This window comes from Rhinatrema bivittatum, chromosome 2, assembly GCF_901001135.1.
Source record: "Rhinatrema bivittatum chromosome 2, aRhiBiv1.1, whole genome shotgun sequence".
Classification (NCBI taxonomy): Eukaryota; Metazoa; Chordata; class Amphibia; order Gymnophiona; family Rhinatrematidae; genus Rhinatrema; species Rhinatrema bivittatum.
In genome coordinates, this window is record NC_042616.1 from 779,008,127 (window position 1) to 779,027,529 (window position 19,403).

A 19,403-nucleotide genomic window follows, 5' to 3' on the forward strand; every position below is an offset into this window, starting at 1 on the left:
GCCACTCGTGTTTTCTCAGGCAGGCCTAGATATGATCACATTACTCCGGTGCTCTCTAGTTTGAACTGGTTACCTATTCATTACAGAATCTGTTACAAAAGTGTAATATTAATGCACAACGTTTTGAAATGTGAAGTACCCTGATTAGGATCTATACTACATTTACATATTCCTCAGCGTTCTCTGCGATCTGCTGTTTGCGGTTCCATCGGTTCACAGGGGACATCTCGGTGAAGTTAGAGATTGTGCTATTTCAGTAGCAGGTCCATTATTATGGAACGTGATGCTTTTGAGAAAACATTAAAAACATGGTTATTTAATCAAACATGTGATTCAGCTGACTAGAGAAATGAGTCCTGGAACTGAGTTTGAAAAGTCATCAGTGCAGAAGATTATATTAATAAGATTTGGCTAGGTAATTATTTGTCCGAGGAATGAGACATGATTCTGGGATTGAGAAATAAATAATTTCAAATGTTGAGACTGAGACGTCAATGAAGAAGCACATGTAATTAAGCAGCAATGAGGTAGCAGTAAGAACTAATTGATGGTTAGGCAGTTGTGAAGCACCATTGTAAACATTTATTGTATTGTCATCAAGTAAGTGCCTGTTTTCATATTTATGCATTTTTATGTGTGTTTTTTCTTTGTTAGCCACCACAATCTTAGGAGTGAGTGGTTGAAAAAATAAATTTTTAATTCAAATTCAAAAAATTCCTGAAATCTTGCATCGCCTGATCCTGGAGTTCTCTGATCCATGTCCAGCCACAATACTTACTATCCTAAGCATTACCAAATCAAAAAGAGAGACTATCTATTCTTTACCTGAGATATCTCATGGCAGCATCTAGGTATGTGTAAGCTTCATTCTGTGGTTACAGCTTCTGGTTTTAATACCAGCCTCTGACTGAACAAATCCTGGAGATGGTTTTCAAATTCACAATTAAACATTAAGGGTATAAGGCTACCCTAGGCTTTTTTTTCACTCAGACTTTTAACCACAGCAGATTACTATTTCCTCGTGTTTTTGCTGGTAAACTTTAAACTAAATTTCCTTTCTCTCTCTTTTGCTCCCACGACCATACTTCGGGGGCCCGGGGAAATAAATTATTATTTTCAGTCTATTGCTCTGTCTTCCAACTTCTAGGTCTTTTCAGTCTTCAGGCAGAATGTCTCAACCGGCTTTTTCCATGCGCTTCAGCCAAATACCATTTGCCCTGAAAAGACACATTAGGAATTATAGCTTTGTATGTTAGTGAGAAGACAGCATGGCAGGATATTGAAAGGGCTGGCTAATGTGCGGGCCGATACAGTAAAGCGCGGCCGCAGTTACCCCGTTTCTAACCCGCTTCGTACCCGCAATTTGGCCGCGTAAGTCCAACCCACGATTCACTATCCCTTTTAACCCATCCTTTCTGCTTCTTTAAATCAACGGGTAACCCTTTCCACCCGCGGCATGTAAATGATATGTAAACGCTCCTATTAGCTATTCCCTCCCATTCAGTAATGTGTGCCCCGACTATCGCCTTTTTAACCTGCAGTTTAGCCGCGTCTTTAACCTGCTAAATTACCGCCTACCCTTACCCCTGCATTAGAGGCAGGGGTAAGGGTAGGCGGCAAACTTTCCCCCAGCCCCTGCTCACCTGACCTGGCCGCGTCCATGGGTGCCGATCTCCCGTATGGGCCCGTGCTGACAGGGACAGGGACATAGACTCACAAATGTCCCTTCACTTTCTCTTTCAACATTCCTTCTCCCGCTTCAGCAGCCCTCATGGATCGGGCGCTCTCCGTGAGGCGCTCTCCGCGAGGTGGCTTCCAGCAGCCCCCGCCGGCGAAGATGCATGAACGCACGCCTGTACTTCCAATTTGGGCGCTCAAGGCAGTCTAGAGAAGGGCAACCAAAATGGTGGGGGGTCTCCATCAAATGACTTATGAGGAGAGGCTGAGGGATCTGAATATGTACACCCTGGAGGAGAGGAGGTGCAGGGGAGATATGATGCAGACCTTCAGATACCTGAAAGGTTTTAATTATGTACAATCGTCAAACCATTTCCATTGAAAGGAATTTAGTAGAACTAAGAGTCACATAATGAAACTGCAGGGAGGAAAACTTAGAACCAACATCAGGAAATATTTCTTCACGGAGAGGGTGGTGGATGCCTGGAATGCCCTTCCAGAGGAGGTGGTGAAGGCAAAAATGGTTAAAGATTTCAAAAGGGCATGGGATAAACACGGTGGATCCCTAAAGGCTAGAGGATGGAAATGAAGAAAAGAGTGCATGGAGGTAACTTGCTGATGTGGCTGTTACTACCCTTAACCAACATGCCTGATAATTTGGATGGAACTCCACATTGCTCTCTGCTTCAACGGCAAGAGGAAACAAGGAAGTGGACTCAGACAGCGACCAACAAGGGCCCTGACTGATAGTTTAGGAAACTAAGGGGGTCATTTATCAAAGTGCTATATGGTGTTTTCACATACACATACAAAATGTCTTTAATGCATGTGAAAGCACCATAATGTTTGGTGTGATGCAAATGAGAGGATATTGAGATGGGAATTTTGGCCAAGTGGGCTGGGCTCATAGCTTTAATGTTAATTTTAACTAAACCTTTTTCATTTGTGTAAAGCCTTGCAACCTAGCTTGATGTTATCCAGGCAGAGAGTCCATGAAGGAAGGTTGAGAGAACATTGCACAAATCTCATGTTTGGTTGAGTTTCCTCACTCTGAAAGTCATCAGATCTTCACAAGAGAGCACTGTTCTGTTCGTACGTCTCACTTTGAATGTCAAAGTGGCCCCAACCCCTACACTAATACCTAAACCTCACCTCGAGTGACTAGGTGGGCCTCCCATACAGATATAAATACCAATCTAATATGAGGCTCTCTCTCTCTCTCTCTCTCTCTCTCTCTCTCTCTCTCTCTCTCTCTCTCTCTCTCTCTCCTCTCTCTCTCTCTCTCTCTCTCTCTCTCTCTCTCTCTCTCTCTCTCTCTCTCTCTCTCTCTCTCTCTCTCTCTCTCTCTCTCCCTCCCTCCCTCCCTCCCTCCCTCCCTCCCTCCCTTTTGAAAGTTAGATGCTGTCATAGTAGATTTCTTAAGTTTCCTTTTTCCAGATCTTGTCAAATTTGATCATTTTATGACTGCTATTGCCAAATGGCCCCCAGACCCACTCTCTGTCACACCATATCCCGTGTTACACTAGGATTAAGTCTAAAATAGCTCCCTCTCTTGCTGGTCTTGATCTAGCTGCTCAATGTAGCAGCCATTTATTTCATATAGGAACTCCACCTCCTTAGCATGTCCTGATGTGACATTCATCCAATCAATACCAGGGTAATTGAAGTCACCTATTATCACTGTGCTACTAATTTTGTTAGCGTCCCTGTTTTCTGTTAGCATTTCTTTGTCTGTTTGATCTGGTTAAGTGGATGGTAATACACCCCCAATGCTATTTTATTCTCCTTGCCACATGGAATTTCTATCTATCAGAGTGCATTTTGTTTCCTGCAGAACTTTTATCCTGTTTGACTCAATGCCCTTTTTAATATATAGTGCCACTCCTCCACAAGTTTGATCCATCCTATCATTGAGATATAATTTGTGGCCTGTTATCACAGTCTCCCCTTGGTTATTTTCTTTCCACCAGGTCTCTGAGATACCAATTATATCTACCCCTTCATTCAGTATTATTACAGTCTAATGTAGGGAGATATCTCATGTTTAACCACTGAAAGCACCTAATATGAATCATAATAGCCAAGAAGTATGCAGACCAGTATGCTGACAGAACAAAACCCTGTCACAGCTAAAGAAAAGAAACTTTGCCCAGACGAGAATTCTAAACCAGAACTGAAGGTTCCTGTACGTACCCGGATCAGTCCAGACAGTGGGTTGATCCTCCTTTCCAGCAGGTGGAGACAGACTAAAACTTATAGGATGCCCTATATCAGGACAGAGCCTCTCCTCTAACCCTTCAGTATTCGTCTGTCTCCAGCAGGTGCAGCATCTCCCCTTCGGTTCTCTGCTGTAGGCTAGTCAGCCTTTTTCTTCTTTCTTTTGCTAGGCTCAAGCAAGTATTTCTTGTAAAAAAAAAAAATTAGAAGGGAATTTTGCCTTCTTTTTAGTGATTTTTCCTGTTTCTGTGTATTTCAGCTGACCCATTCTTCGGTCCTTTACCTCGGCGGCCACCTCTCCCTGTTCCTCGAGGAATGGGTCAAGATCACATCTGATCAGTGGGTCCTCGACATCATCAAAGACGGGTACGCTTTCAAGCTCGTCAGGGAACTGCCGGATCTCTTTCTTTTTTTGCCTTGCAGACGGGCCAAGAGGGATGCGGTGGTCCAGACTCTCTCCAAGCTTCTGGATCTGGGGGCAGTGGTCCCAGTCTTGGAGAGGGAGCGTAGCGCCGGCCAGTATTATATTTACTTCACCGTGCCCAAAAAGGACGGGTCCTTCCGCCCCATCCTGGACCTCAAGAGGGTCAACCGGGCCCTCAAGATCCCCCACTTCCGCATGGAAACCCTGCGGGCGGTCATTGAGGCGGTCCATCCCGGAGAGTTCCTTGCTTCCCTCGATCTCGCAGAAGCATATTTTCATATTCCCATTCACCGTGACTAGCAGAAGTATCTCCGGTTCCACATTCTCAACCAGGACTTCCAGTTTTGAGCTCTCCCCTTCGGCCTCGCGACCGGTCCTCGCACCTTCACGAAGGTCATGGTAGTAGTAGCGGCGGCCCTGCACCAGAGAGGATTCTCATCCATCCCTATCTGGACGATTGGCTCATTCGGGCCAAGTCGGAGACCTCTTGCCAGCGGGCGGTGGATCGCATCTTGGAGCTCCTTGCCTCCCTCGGGTGGATAGTGAACTTTTCCAAGAGCAAGCTTCAGCCCTCCCAGGAGTTGGAATTTCTGGGAGCTCACTTCGACACCCGAGTAGGCAAGGTTTTCTTGCCACGGGCGTGCGCCCTCAAACTGATTGATCAGGTCCGGAATCTGATTGCGCTACCTTCTCCTACAGCCTGGGATTATCTCCAAGTCCTGGGATCCATGGCTTCTACCATCGACCTTGTCCCCTGGGCCTTTGCTCATATGCGTCCGTTGCAGAAAGCTTTGCTGTCCCATTGGCAGCCAGTGTCGGAGCAGTTCCACGTAGTCCTTCCGTTCTTGGATTCTACTGCCGACGAATTACAATGGTGGCTGTCTCTTCCTCATCTTCTGCAAGGGTTGCCTCTTCAAGCTCCACAGTGGACGATAGTGACCACGGACACCAGCCTGTTGGGCTGGGGTGCGGTCTGCCTTTCTCAGTCCACCCAGGGAACATGGTCGCAGACTCAGTCACGCTGGCACATCAATCGACTGGAAACTTTGGCGGTCCGCCTGGCTCTTCAGGAGTTCCTTCCCCTGGTCCGCGGCAAGGCGGTACGAGTCCTGTCCGACAACTCCACCACAGTCGCCTACATCAATCGCTAAGGGGGCTCTCGCAGTCCCCTGGTAGCCTTAGAAGCCAGCCGTCTCCTCGCTTGGGTGGAGCGTCACCTACAGTGCCTTGCGGCCTCTCACATCGCAGGCAAAGACAATGTTCAAGCCGACTTCCTCAGCCGGCAGTCGCTCGATCCGGGAGAGAGGGAACTCTCGGACGCGGCCATGGCTCTGATAGTGGACAGGTGGGGTCCCCCTCACCTCGATCTCATGGCGACTCTGCGCAATGCCAAGGCCAATTGGTTCTTCAGCCATTGGAGGGAGCACGGCGCAGAGGGCGTGGATGCTCTGGCTCTGCCTTGGCCAGCGGACGTCCTTCTGTACATGTTTCCCCCGTGGCCTCTGGTGGGGAAAATCCTCAGGAGAATCGAGCTCCACTAGGGCCCGGTGATTCTTGTCACTCCTGAGTGGCCGCGAAGGCTGTGGTTCGCGGATCTCATCAATCTAGCGGTGGAAGGGCCCCTGCGCCTCGGTCATCTTCCTCGTCTCCTCCGGCAGGGTGCTGCATTTTTCGACCAGGCCGACCGCTTCTGTCTAGCGGCCTGGCTTTTTAACGGTGTCACCTGAGGCGCAAAGGTTATAGGGAGGAGGTCATCTCTACTCTACTGCGAGCCCAGAAGCAGTCGACTTCTCTGGCCTATGTGCGCATCTGGAAGGTTTTTGAGTCTGCGTGTACGGAGGCGGGTGTCTCAGCGCGCTCTGCCTCGATCCCTTTGGTTCTTTCTTTTCTTCAGAAGGGTCTCTCTAAGGACCTCTCCTTCAGTTCTCTACGCGTTCAAGTCTCTGCGCTCGGCTCTCTCCTGGGTTGGGTGGACGGTCATGCCTTAGCAGCTCACCCAGACGTGATTCGTTTCCTGAGGGGCGTCAGACACCTCCGCCCCCTCTCTCGGGCCATGTGTCCGTCGTGGAGTCTCAACCTGGTCCTTCGTGCTCTCTATGCGGCTCTCTATGCGGCTCCCTTTGAGCCTCTTCGCCACGCTACACTCAAGGATCTTACTCTCAAAGCTGTCTTTCTGGTCTCTATTTCCTCTGCTCGCCGCATTTCCGAGCTTCAGGAGCTGTCCTGTCGGGAGCCCTTCTTGCATTTCTCGGATTCTGGGGTTTCTCTCAGGACGGTTCCTTCCTTCTTGCCTAAGGTTGTCTCCGCTTTTCATGTCAACCAGTCGGTCGAACTCCCAGCGTTCTCTCCGGAGGAGATTGCGGGTACGGCTGCTGGCGACCTCCATCGGCTAGATGTAAAACGAGTCTTGCTTCGCTATCTCCAGGTCACCAATGACTTCAGGGTGTCGGACCATCTCTTCGTCCTTTAGAGTGGTTCCAACCGGGGTAAACAGGCTTCTAAGACCACGATTGTGCAGTGGTTGAAGGAAGCCATTTCCTCGGCGTATCTTTGTCAAGGTCGTCCGCTTCCTGAGGGTCTGAAGGCCCATTCTCTGCGTTCTCAGGCTACTTCTTGGGCGGAGAGTCAATCTGTCTCCCTGCAGGAGATTTGCAGGGCCACCACTTGGATGTCTCTGCACACTTTTGCTCGGCACTACCGTCTGGATGTACATGCTCCGGTGTTTGGTTCCTTTGGGCGGCAAGTGCTTCGAGCGGGACTGTCTCGGTCCCACCCAGTTTAGGGAAGCTTTGGTACATCCCACTGTCTGGACTGACCTGGGTACATACAGGAAAGGAAAATTAGTTCTTACCTGTTAATTTTCGTTCCTGTAGTACCACGGATCAGTCCAGACGCCCTTCCCTGTCTGTCTTCTGTCCTCTCGAAGCTTATTTTCTTGCAGGTCTGCAGACTTTCCTAGTTTTTCTTTGTGCAAGATTACTGAGCAATTACACCGGAAGCCTTGGTCGTTTTCTTATACCAAGTCGATGCAAGAACGTATAGGTATACTATGTTTTTCTACATTATTCTATATTTGCTCTGTTGAGCTTTATGGTTACTTGCTTGATCCTATTCTTGGGTTTCTTGTTTTATGCTTTGACAAACGTTATACTGAAGGGTTAGAAGAGAGGCTCTGTCCTGATATAGGGCATCCTTCAAGTTTTAGTCTGTCTCCTCCTGCTGGAAAGGAGGCTCAACCCATTGTCTGGACTGATCCGTGGTACTACAGGACGAAAATTAACAGGTAAGAACTAATTTTCCTATACTTATCGAGATCTGCCTGTTTGTAAGCTGCTGTGTAAATAAAACCAAGGCAGAGGGACAATGCAGCAACTCTGGCTCATAAGCAGAAGTCAAGGACCAGCCAAGGGAAGTCCAAAGGTCAGAGGGGCCCCCACCCTTGAATGAAGGAGGAGCACTCTGAAATGGAGGAAATGCTGATACTGGCATACAGCCTTGGTCCAGATGTGATAGGAACCCCCCCCCCCCCAAAAAAAAAAAAAAAGGGGAGGGGAGGGGAAAAGACCTGCAATTTGGCAAAGATCCTCTGTTGTGCTGGAGGTGGATTCTTGGGCTGAGGTGGGGTTAACGCAACCCGCAGGCAAGGGCCTATGGGTCCCCACTGTCAGCAGGTGGAGTGGGCTGAAGCTAGAGGCCACTGGAGTTTCACCTATACCAGCCCATATTCCCCTCAGGTTGAGCCTTTGGGTGCCAGGGCCGGCAGGCAGGCCTCAAGATTGAATGTCAAAGGCAGGTAGTTCAGCTCAGAGACAGCAGCCAGCAGGTGCCGTAGTATTATCCTGGACTGGTTCCAGTACAGGAACCCAAGCACCAAGGATTGAGGATTGAGTGAAGGTGCCATCTCCCTTCTTATTTTAGGTGTCTAGCTTTTGTACACAGACATTTCAAAATATGATTTTTGTTTGAATTAACAACCAGCTTATCAGCTGAGAGGGGTAAGTGGAGTCTTTCAACTCTGTCTGCTCTTTACTTAACAGTAGAAATGGCGCTGATGGCAAAGGGCCATCAGCGCCATTTTTATTAGTGGCAGCCGACGGCCCGAGAGCGGGAGATCGCTCCCGGGACCCCCACTGGACCACCAGGTACCTGTAAAATGTTTTTTGGGGGGTCTGGAGGGTGGGGGAAGCTAAGGGATTAGTTTTAAAGGGTCGGGGTGGGTTTAGGGGTTATTTTTTTGTGCAGTTTTGCCCGCCCTCCCCCAAAACGATAAGAGAACCCCACAAAATTGTTCGTGGGGTTTTCCTATCGGTTTCGGGGAGCCCCCCGATTTCTGACGATTTTGAAAATATCGTCAAAAATCGTAACAAACCTAATGCACTCTTATCCATGTATTGAGACCCCGGAGCTCTGCCTGCGCATAGAACAGGGAGTATTTCAGAGAATGTTACCCTGGAGGTTCTGGATTTCAACACCATTGTACATTACAAAGGGTCAGACTTGCTATCTCTCTCTACCTGACCTCCCAACCCCTCCACCTGCTAGAAAGTCTGCCTTGGCCCCAGCCCCTGCTGGCCTGAGAAGTAGAAAACAGACTTGGGAATCAAACCCAGATCTCCTGCCTGGCAGCAGGGCCACTGATGTAACAGGTTGGCTTCTTCTACCTACAGGGGGAAATCATTATTTACTCACATAAATGGCTTTTTGAAAAGCATCCTCCCTATGTCCAAATATGTGTTTTTACAGTGTCGTTCTGGCAGGGGAGGGGAGGGTGCGCACAGGGTGGTCTACGGAACTGAAATATGATTGGAGGGGGGGGGGGAGGGGCACAGGGCTGAAGGTTCACCTAGGATGCCTGATAATCTTGCACCGGTTCTGACTTAATTTCTGACTCCGAGGTGAGAGCCAGGCAACCCAAGGGTGTGATTCCAAGGCATGGCTGCAAGTAAATAATCATAAGCCTGCAGGTCTATAACTAACTGCCTCCAGTCCGCAGCCCTCCATTACAGGAATAAGAATTATAATTGCACCCAGCCCATAACGTTGCTTTTAAACTGCATGGGTACATCATCATCATATTATTTACTATTTTGAAGGAAAGAAGATGAATCCCTTTGTGAAGGCAGCGGCACTCGCCAATTAAATCGAGTCGGTTTCTGCCGAGCAAGGTGCATTTAAAGGCTTGGGGGCACAGTACGCGTTCCCTGCCCCCCGCTGCTTCCCCTCACTTTCTCTTTACCAAGCCGCTGGCCGAGGGAATCGCTGCAGCGTGCGCGGGAGGCGGGAGGGAAGGGCAAGGAGGCAGGGAAAGCTGCCGGGGAGTCGAGATGCAGCCCTGACGTCAGATCTGTCCTGGATTAAACTCCCAGGACCTGGAGGGAAAAGGCACCCTCGGCTGCCAGGACCTGCCGGCTAAGCGCTGCCTTCCTCGCGCGGGGGCCCCGCGTCTGCCTTCGATCCATGCCTTTCATGCTGGCTCCCAGTGATGAGGTGGCTCCTGCCCTGGGTTCTAGCCGCCGGCCTGCTTCCTCAGGTGAGCTGCGCTAGCGCCGGGGCTTGCTCTCCGCCGCGGTGCCCGTCCGGAGAGCGGAGGGAGGCTGCAGAACAGGGAGGAGGGAAAACTGTGCGCAAAAAAAAAAAAAAAAGGAAGAGCGATAAACAGAGCGGACAGTGCGCAAACGGGGGGATGAAAGGGAGAGCGATGAGATGAGCAGAGTGTGCCCAAAGAGTCAGAGGGGATAAAAGGGAGAACGATAAAAAGAGCAGACAGAGGGATGAAAGGAAGAGCGATTTAAAAAAGAGCGGACAGTGCGCAAAGAGCAAACGGGGGAATGAAAGGGCGATAAAAAGAGCAGACAGTGCTCAAAAAGTCAGAGGGGATGAAAGGGAGAGCGATAAAAAGAGCAGACAGTGTGTGAAGAGCAGACAGAGGGGTGAAAGGAAGAGCGATAAAAAGAGGGGACAGTGCGCAAAGAGCAAACGGGGTGATGAAAGGGCGATAAAAAGAGCAGACAGTGCCCAACGAGTCAGAGGGGATGGAAGGGAGAGCGATAAAAAGAGCAGTGTGCGAAGAGCAGACGGACGGATGAAAGGGCAATGAAAAGTGCGGACAGTGCGCAAAGAGCAAACGGGGGATGAAAGGAAGAGCGATAAAAAGTGTGCCCAGAGTCAGAGGGGATGAAAGAGAGCGTGATATGAGGGCAGACTGCGCAGATAGAAGGGATGAAAGGGAGAGAGAGAAAAAAGCTGTCTGTGCGGAAGGAGCCGATACACAGAACGAAAGAAAGAGCGAGAGAATGAGCAAGCAAGCAGAGCCCAAAGCCGGCAGGGAATGAAAGATAGGAGGAAGGCCAGCGTGCAAAATGCAGATGCAAGGACTGCCCTGAGCTGGGAGAAAGTTTAAATAAGAGAATTATGGAAAACCACATTGTGAAGAAAAGAAAAACTCATTTTCACTTTCTACGGATAGATTGTTATTATTACTCTTGCACACTGGATGTCCAGGATAATACAAAGTCATTCAAGAACTATATTATCAGTACAGTCATTAAAAAAAAAAAAAAGTCCGACGAGAAGGAGATCGAGTAAAAAAAACGTGATTGGTGAAAAGGCAAAGGTTGCGCGGAGGATTGAACGCGCAGAGTTTAGCCTGCTCTCGGCCGATCGCCGGAGCGACGCAACCCACGTGGCAGCGGGGGCGGACCCTCGCGAGCTCGAGGAGCGCGAGCCTGGCTGGAACTGGGCAAATGAGTTTCGTGAAACCCGGGAATACTGACAGCAGCGCGGAACGGATGTGACGTTTATTGTTCCAATCACGTTTGCAGAACGGCATGGCATTGAACCCCAGGAGGCTCGGTGGGGTCCCAGCATGGCCTGTGTGAACCGTAAAGCCCCTCGTGGGCTGCCGCGGAGACAGGATGAGTGCCGAGAGGCACTAGGGAAGCTTTCCTTTCGTAGCAGCATATTGGGACGGAGGGAGGGAGTGGTTTTCTGTTATGCTTTTCCTTACGGGAGTCTAAGCACTTTTAAGAATGCTCCCTCGCCCCCCCCCCCCCCCCCCCCCCCACCATGTCTGGGCCCCCTCTCTTGGCACCCACCCTCCATTATTGCTCCGCCAGGCTTCTAGCGGCCTCTGCCTGATAACTTTAACAGAAGGCTCCTACTGTTACACGTCAGCCGATCACTGCTAGGGATAAGAACTTACTCACTTCTATACTCCTCAATAGACCGTGGCAGGTATCACGTGTGAATCGAAAGAGCACCTAATGCTTACTCTGTCTTGGGGAAGGCAATTTTCAAAAGCCTGGGTAAAGCCGCTGTCTGAAAATTGCTCACGCTGTAGCAGGTAAAAAAAAAAAATACACGGTGAGATCAACAAACTGCATTCTCAGAGGCAGAATTAGGTCAGGGTGGAAAGGGGGCGGGGACTTGTCGTTTTGCATTTTCAAAGCTTACAAGCATTATTTTCCAGGGGGAAAGTATCAACAGGTAAAGCAGGTGCTAGGACATTTTCAGAGGGAAAGCATGCATGTATTTTTTCATTGAGTACTGGTGCAAAATCAGTGGGTAACAATATCCATTCACTTTATGACTATCTGCTTATTTTTGAAAATTGCCCCCACTATTGTGCAGCATGTAGGAAAGACAAAGGAGGGCACCGCAAAGTGATTGTCCAAATCTTGACCTTTCTTGCAAAGCAGAAGGAGCAGCAGGATGAGAGCAGCTGGGAGTATCACCCGGCAGGGTAAACACAGGAGGGTTGGGAAAAGAGCAGCAGGAACCTTTGCAGTCATGTAAGAGCCTTTTGCCTTTTAAAACAAACCCTGTCTGTCACCCAGGGATTGGGAAGAGTCCTGCGCATCAGCATCTTCACTCTGCCAGCAAGGGGCACATGAGGACCACTGGGAGAAGTCTATAGTTCTTCCTTAGGAGAGTGGCGTAGGGGAGCTGAGGCTCTTGGGTGTGGAAGAATGCTTTAGGAGTCGGGATCATCTTCTCCTAATAGCCATCCTATGTCTTAGACTGGCATTGAAATGCTGAAGCAATGCAAATGGATCAAGCTCACCTGCAACCTGAACTATCTTGCGATGGGATTGCAAGGAATGATTAGTCTTACATGGTTTTCTGACATTTAAATCAAATAATTTAAGGTCCAAGTTTTTGTAAAGAGAACGGAATATCGTTACCTTTTCTTGAGGTAGATAATTTTTATTATAGCAGCACACAATATACAATGGTTTTATATATGATAGATATTGTTTTAAGTTTGTATGAACAGATTAAACCACTCTTGATGCAATGGTCTGTAAAGACTTTGGGGGTCATTTTCAAAGGAGTTACGTATGTAAATGTGACATGCTATCGTAGCAATTTTCAAAAGCTATTTACTCGAGTAAAGTGCACTTACTTGAGTGAATCCTATGGACAATTCAATGGCATATATTGTAGCAATTTTGAAAAGCCCACTTACTTGAGTAAAGTGTATTTACTCGAGCAAAAACCAGTTTTGCTCGAGTAAATGCTTTTTAAAATCTACCCCTTTATGTCTAGCTCAACGTTAACATGCACATCTCAAACACATTGCAAATTAACTGCCCCAGTTAAAGCAGTAATTTAGCCAGTTAATCTTACACTGATCTGGGCGTGCATCTCAGGGAGGGTCCCAGAATCTCTCACTCTCCATTGCAATCTGGTCATCCCTCTCAAAGGGCCTGGTTAGAGTCCTGTCTTGTGGCATGGAGGACAGTCAGCTGGACCTCTGGCTGGCAAGCAACAGGTTAACACCACAGTTTGCAATATTAAGTCAGAGGAACCACAGAAAGCAAAAAGGAAAAAAAAAACGTCTTGAAGGCGGTCAGTTAGGAAAACAGATGCTCAATTTACAAGCATCCATTTTCCTTACCCACAGCTGGGCACGAGTTAGGAAAACAGACGCTCATAAAATTGAGCATCCGTTTCCCTAACCGGCACTCAGCCACATCTCCTGGGTGCCCGATGCCATGGACGTGAAAGGGACGCACAATTTATCCCTAGCGCATCCATTTTAGCATGGCAGCTCATTTGCCTATTGCATCAATTGCCCAAGAGAGGTGAATGTGCACGCGGTAAAAAATGGGTGCCCACAATGCTACAAATTTAGCAAGTTTGTGTCTGGTGGTGCCAGCTAAATTATAAGGTGAAGACAAATTGCTCAATGGATAGCAGCTTCTTCTCAGTGCAGCTCTCACTGGCATTCATATTAAATCTGCAGGGGCCATCATGTGGCTCAACCTCTAGCTGGTGTTGCTCATGCCTGCACACTTCTGTTTCGAGTGACTGGCTTATCCCTACGGGATCAGGGAGTAGAATCCACCTGGGAAGTGGCGTCCATTAACTGCCAGTATTAATGCTCCTGTGGAAAGGGTGTGAGACCCCCTGGAGCATTAGGATGGTGGCTAGAGCACGACCACTCAGGCGGGGTAGTTTTGAGATGTGCTTTGCGCAAAGCACTGAGATATTTCTATTGGTCTGAGAGCAGATGTCTGAAGCCTGCACTGAATCGAGTGGGATTCTACCCCTCTGGAAGAGAGAAGCACTAAAGTATGAAATAAATACCTGTTAAACCCTGACATATGCATAGAGATGTAGACTGTTGTAGACCCTGTGCAACTGTTTTCTCTCCAAATAAAGTGCAGATACTCTGGAAACACAAATGCAGAGTTTGAATTCTAGAGTCAGAGATTAGAAGTGAAATGTTCCCTTCACTGAAAGTGCAAGTCTCATTTTCCCTTGAGCTAATAAGAAAGAATCTATGTGTCTGTGCTTTACGGTAGATCCAGATACTGACTGCAGTAACACAGCAAGTGACAGCAGACAAGGACCAGTTATCCCATCCACTCTGCCCAGTTGTCTTCCTGAGTGGCTCTGTACTACTGAGGATAGATGATCATATGCATTTCCATATTTCCACCAACACCAGCTCATGTCTTTTACTCAACATATAAACCCCTTCCTACCCATACCCTCTATTCCTGTCCCAAGAGTGTTTACATTCCATTACAGGGCTGGCCTCTGCTGGTGGACTAATCCAAGTCTGGTCCATCTCTTCCTCTTTGTTTTGTACAAGACTCATACTTAAGCCAACACTCAGGCCTGTTCTCTGTCAAGGTGAGAACAAGAAGGAGCTTCACACCGCAGGACAAAGAACAGCAGGGAGACTCCTGTGGCAGAGCTTCATAAAATAGGATAAATATGAGAGCAGCAGAAAGTATCACAGGGCAAGTTGAGAGCTGCAGGGAGTATCACAGGGCAAGGTGAGAGCTGCAGAAAGTATCACAGGCCCACAGGGCAAGTTGAGAGCTGCAGTATGACAGGGCAAGGTGAGAACTGCAGGGAGTATCACAGGACAAGGTGAGAGCTGCAGGAGTATCACAGGGTGAGGTGAGAGCTGCAGCGTTTATCACGGCAGAGTGGGAGCTGCAGGGAGTATCACAGGGCAGGATGGGAGCTGCAGGGAGTATCACAGGGCAGAATGGGAGCTGCAGGGAGTATCACAGGGCAGGGTGAGAGTTGCAGGGAGTATCACAAGGAAGGGTAGGAACTGCGGGAGTATCACAGGGTGAGGTGAGAGCTGCAGGGAGTATCACAGAGCAAGGAAAGCATAGTTGGCAGAGCTGAGCTCCTCAGCAGGAGGGGCTATCCTGTTAGCAGATGTAAGGAAGCTTGTCTGCTGGTACAAGAGGTTGCAGATCCCTGCAGAGCAGCGATGGCAGAGACAGACAGGCTCTCTCTCTCTCTCTCTCTCCCTCTCATATTGTAGACTAGAAGTTTGAATGCAGTTTGCATATTCCGATTTACAACTCCTTGTCCTGATTGCTTGGATCATAATATCTTGTGATTCATCGGCCAAGATCAGCACTTTATAATGTCCCAGATTGCTCTAATAGTGCCTGCAAACGGTGGAACAAAAAAAATGGAAAACGTCTGGCAAAATCTGGAGTGTTTGTTGACCTGAGCCTGCCTTAGAGCCCCCTCTAACTTGCCAGTGACTGCTTTAGATAGGTTTGGATTGAGTTAGAAAAGGGAGCGCGAACAGCTGAAAGATGGAGAAAGATGTGGCTGCCAAGAGATACAAAGCCCGCCCTGCCAGATACTGCGGGCTGTGCGCTTTTCCCTCTGCCTCCAGGAAGCTCTGTTTTGTTTGGCAAGTCGGAGTTACAATTATGAGAAGGCAAAAAAAAAAAAAAGAGAGAGGACATTTTTCAAAATCATTGTTGTAGGAAAATAGTGATTTACCTGCGGCTAAAAATGCATGCAGTACCCGCAGATTTTGGATCGCATTAAGCCGAGGCGTTCCCAGCCATGAATTTAGGCCAAGAGAGGGGAATAACGTGCACGTAGGGGCTGCAGAGGGCTAGAGATACTTTGCACCAAACGCTAGCCAGACGCAGCCTTTGAATATCAGAAAGCCAGGCTGGCTAACAGCCTCCCACGCTGTGTTTCGGTTTTCGCCATTGGATGGACCCGGATGGCCTTTGCTTTCGGTTTGGAGAATCTCATTATCGATAGGCAGTGGCCTAATGGGGCTTGCCATTTGTTTACAGACGGGGTTGGTAACAATTTGCTCGTTTGCATGAGCCCTGAGGTCAGGGATGAGTTTACTTGCCTTCCAGAGTCAATTGGAAACCTGTTTTTATTTGTAAAAGAAGCTTTTAACTGCTATTCGAATCTATATTGATTACTTACTGGTTTTTGACCATTTATTCTGCCTGATGTTTTGACTTTAATCGTGTAGCCCCCTTGGAAGGCATTCCTACTGTGCTTTTCCTGTAAAGAAGCCTAAAACATTAAAAGACATACACACAGCACCCAAATGTGTCCCTGCCAAATGATCAACTAGCCTGGCACCACGTCAAATTTTCTTCCCCTGGGGCCAGGATTTCTCATGTTCCCTGTGTTTTTTAAAGCAGTCCTATAAATCAGATCCTTCAAAATATCCACCTTCCTTTCTTTTGACTCCGTTGCACCCTGTTTTGATCTTAGTTATCTTTTTTTTTTTTTTTTTTGGGCCCAATGTATTTTATTTCTTGTATTTTTCACTTTAAAAAAAAAAAAGGCCCTGCCTTCTGTTTCCCCTGAGTTGTTCACTTGCGTCAACCAGGCGGATCGGGTTCTGACACGGATCGGCAGAGCTGGGCCCTGGGAGTGACCAGACCGGGGTCGCTTCCAGAATCTTCAAAAATAAAAACGACTGCTATCTCTTTGGGTATGAAACAGAAGTCAGAAGTGAACAGGGGGGATCTCAAGGACCTTCTTTTGCTTGCCTAAAATGTTAGCATCTCCGGTGCTCAGAGTAGAAGAAGAAAGCTCTTGAAGTTACAGCTAAGGTCTAAAAGCAGATTCCTACCCCACCCCCCCCCCCCATGAAGGTGAAGTGTACATCTGAGATAGTAATTCATTGTTAAGAAATACGTCTGGGGCAGGACAGAGTCTGAGACAGTTCAACCAAGATCAAGCTGTGATTTATGCGACCCTGCTTTCAACCAAAGTCACAGGGTTTTGTTTTGGGGGTTTTTTTTGGCTGTGTATTGATTTTTCTCATTCCTCGGATACCCACACTGCTCTGAAAGAGGAGGGCGGCGAAGCCTTGAGGCAGAGGGAGGCAGCTGCAAGGAAACCTGCAAAATGAATTTAGAGTTGGCCCATTCCACCCCGGTGCCAAAACCTCACACTCCTTTCTGACAAGGGTAGCAGCAACTGCCGCTCCGTGCAGGCTGCCCCAAGCCTCCTGTTAAGGGAAACACAACACCCACTGCTCTCTGCAGGCCACCCCCAAGCCTAAATGTAAACTATAGATTTAATAGAGAATTCCCCCGTTTCTTCCTTTCCATTCTCCAGCCAGGAGGCTTCCTCTGGGTTTGCCCCCCCCAAGCCCCTTTTGAATTCCGTCACCGTTCTCGCCTCTGCCCCCTCTTCCGGGCGGGCAGGCCGTGCATCCGCCACCCTTTCTGTCAGGAAAGATTTCCTGACGTTGTGCCTGAGTCTCTTCCCCCTTGGGAGTTTTCGTATCGTCATCCCCCTAATTCTACGGCTTCCTTTCCATCAGAAAAAGCTGTGATTTTTGTGCGGCATTAATTCCTTTCTGAGAACCTTCCTGGCGACAGCCTGAGCTCTGGAGTGTGGCAGTCGCCGGGCAGCCCGGCCCCGCTTTGTGTGGCAACACCGCACCTCATCTTCCCCCCTTGGACTCCGTCTAACCCCTCTGTCTTATCTCCCCAGGCTGCGTATAAGATGGGGAGAGGGGGCACTGAGCCCTGGACATGGTTCATTCTCGAGTTTTGGGGAGCGGCAGCAGCAGTGGAGGAGCTCTGGCAACCACATAGACTTAACCCAGCCAGCTACCCGCATCACGCCCATGTCTGCCGCCTTCTGCGCTTGTATAGGAAGGGAAGTGGTCCGTTGTGATGAGTTTTTGTATGTCTCCGCCTGGTCTCTCCTTTCGTTTTAAAATTTGGAAGAGAGGCTGGCGGGCCTTTCGGTGCAACCCTGGCTCTTTTTTTTTTTTTAATACAAGTGTGGGAGCTTGCTGGGCAGACTGGATGGGCCGTTTGGTCTTTTGCTGCCATCATTTCTATGTTTATATAAGTCCTCTCCATGTAGACCCACTTTGATGTCCCCACGTGCCTGCTCCGAGGAGGATGGTGTGCCAGACAACATTTTTTGTTAATGCAGGTGAGCCTTGGGCTTGAGACGGTTGGGAAACACTGCTGTAAACAAAGTCAGGAGCTGAACTGACTGTCCCCCTTACTTCTAGTTCTGTGCTCCAGCTACCAGGTTACGCTTCACGGTGCCTGATTATATATATTTTTCTTTGGATAACAGAATGCAGAGAAGATCTAAGTGATGGTCTGCATGGTCTGCTGACAACTTGCATGGGAAGCAGTTGAGTGCCAAGGGGTGTGGTTGAGTTCAGAAAATTGTTGATTATATGTGTGAATTCCTAAAGGTATCAGGAAAGCCAACCACACACTTATGGTGTGTGCATAACCCCTACTTACGTATCTGTATTCCAGCGACCAAAAAAAGCTCTACTATACTGTATGCTTTTCTATGCAGTGGAAATAGGCTGAGGAAAGCTTAGCTCCTGTGGTCCACGGAAGGATAACAGGTCTTTCAGGTACCGATGCCTCTAACTTCATCTTCCGAAATAGCACTTCAGCCCATTACAGGACCACCTTCTGCTCTCTTTATTTTTAGATCTCGCCTCTCAGATTACTGATGTAGTTTCTGGTGCTCGCTGGAAAAGAGAAAGCGGGGAAGATGTGAAGGGTGTGACAGAAACATTAACATATCTAGCAGGTTTCAATGAAGTAGAAGAAGGAAGCATTTTACTACAGAAAAGAAGCTGACAATGAAGGGCTTATGATGGGAAGTTGGAAGGAGAGAGCCTCGGAGAAAGAGGGTCGTGGATGCCTGCTATCAGATATTAGAGAGCCTCGGAGAAAGAGGGTCGTGGATGCCTGCTATCAGATATTAGAGAGCCTCGGAGAAAGAGGGTCGTGGATGCCTGCTATCAGATATTAGAGAGCCTCGGAGAAAGAGGGTCGTGGATGCCTGCTATCAGATATTAGAGAGCCTCGGAGAAAGAGGGTCGTGGATGCCTGCTATCAGATATTAGAGAGCCTCGGAGAAAGAGGGTCGTGGATGCCTGCTATCAGATATTAGAGAGCCTCGGAGAAAGAGGGTCGTGGATGCCTGCTATCAGATATTAGAGAGCCTCGGAGAAAGAGGGTCGTGGATGCCTGCTATCAGATATTAGAGAGCCTCGGAGAAAGAGGGTCGTGGATGCCTGCTATCAGATATTAGCAGAGGTGCTTGGAATCGTAAAAGTGTGACCGACGTCAAGCGTGACTGAGGCATATTCAGAGGGAGTTGAGAAGGACAAGGGAGGGAGATGGCGGAGCCTGGGTAACTGGGCAAGATGGATGTGCATTACTATGACAGTGGGATAATCAATTTTTTACTTTATTTTATTAGATATTTTTTTATTAGAATTAGATATTTCACTCGGATGCAGTTCCAACACTGCTCTCTACATTAATGGTGGAGG

General features: G+C 48.4%; 1 protein-coding gene across 2 annotated transcripts in view; it reads left to right on the forward strand.

The window, feature by feature from the left end:
- The first annotated feature begins 9,637 nt into the window (after positions 1 to 9,637).
- Positions 9,638 to 19,403, forward strand: part of CCN4 (cellular communication network factor 4) — a 52,012-nt gene continuing 42,246 nt past the window's right edge. The window contains exon 1 of one of the 2 annotated variants that reach the window (XM_029592058.1): positions 9,638 to 9,848. In XM_029592058.1, coding sequence (XP_029447918.1) covers positions 9,801 to 9,848 — 48 coding nt within the window. In that variant the 5' untranslated portion in view covers positions 9,638 to 9,800. The remainder of the gene's footprint in view (positions 9,849 to 19,403) is intronic. The other variant, XM_029592055.1, reaches the window with a different exon arrangement.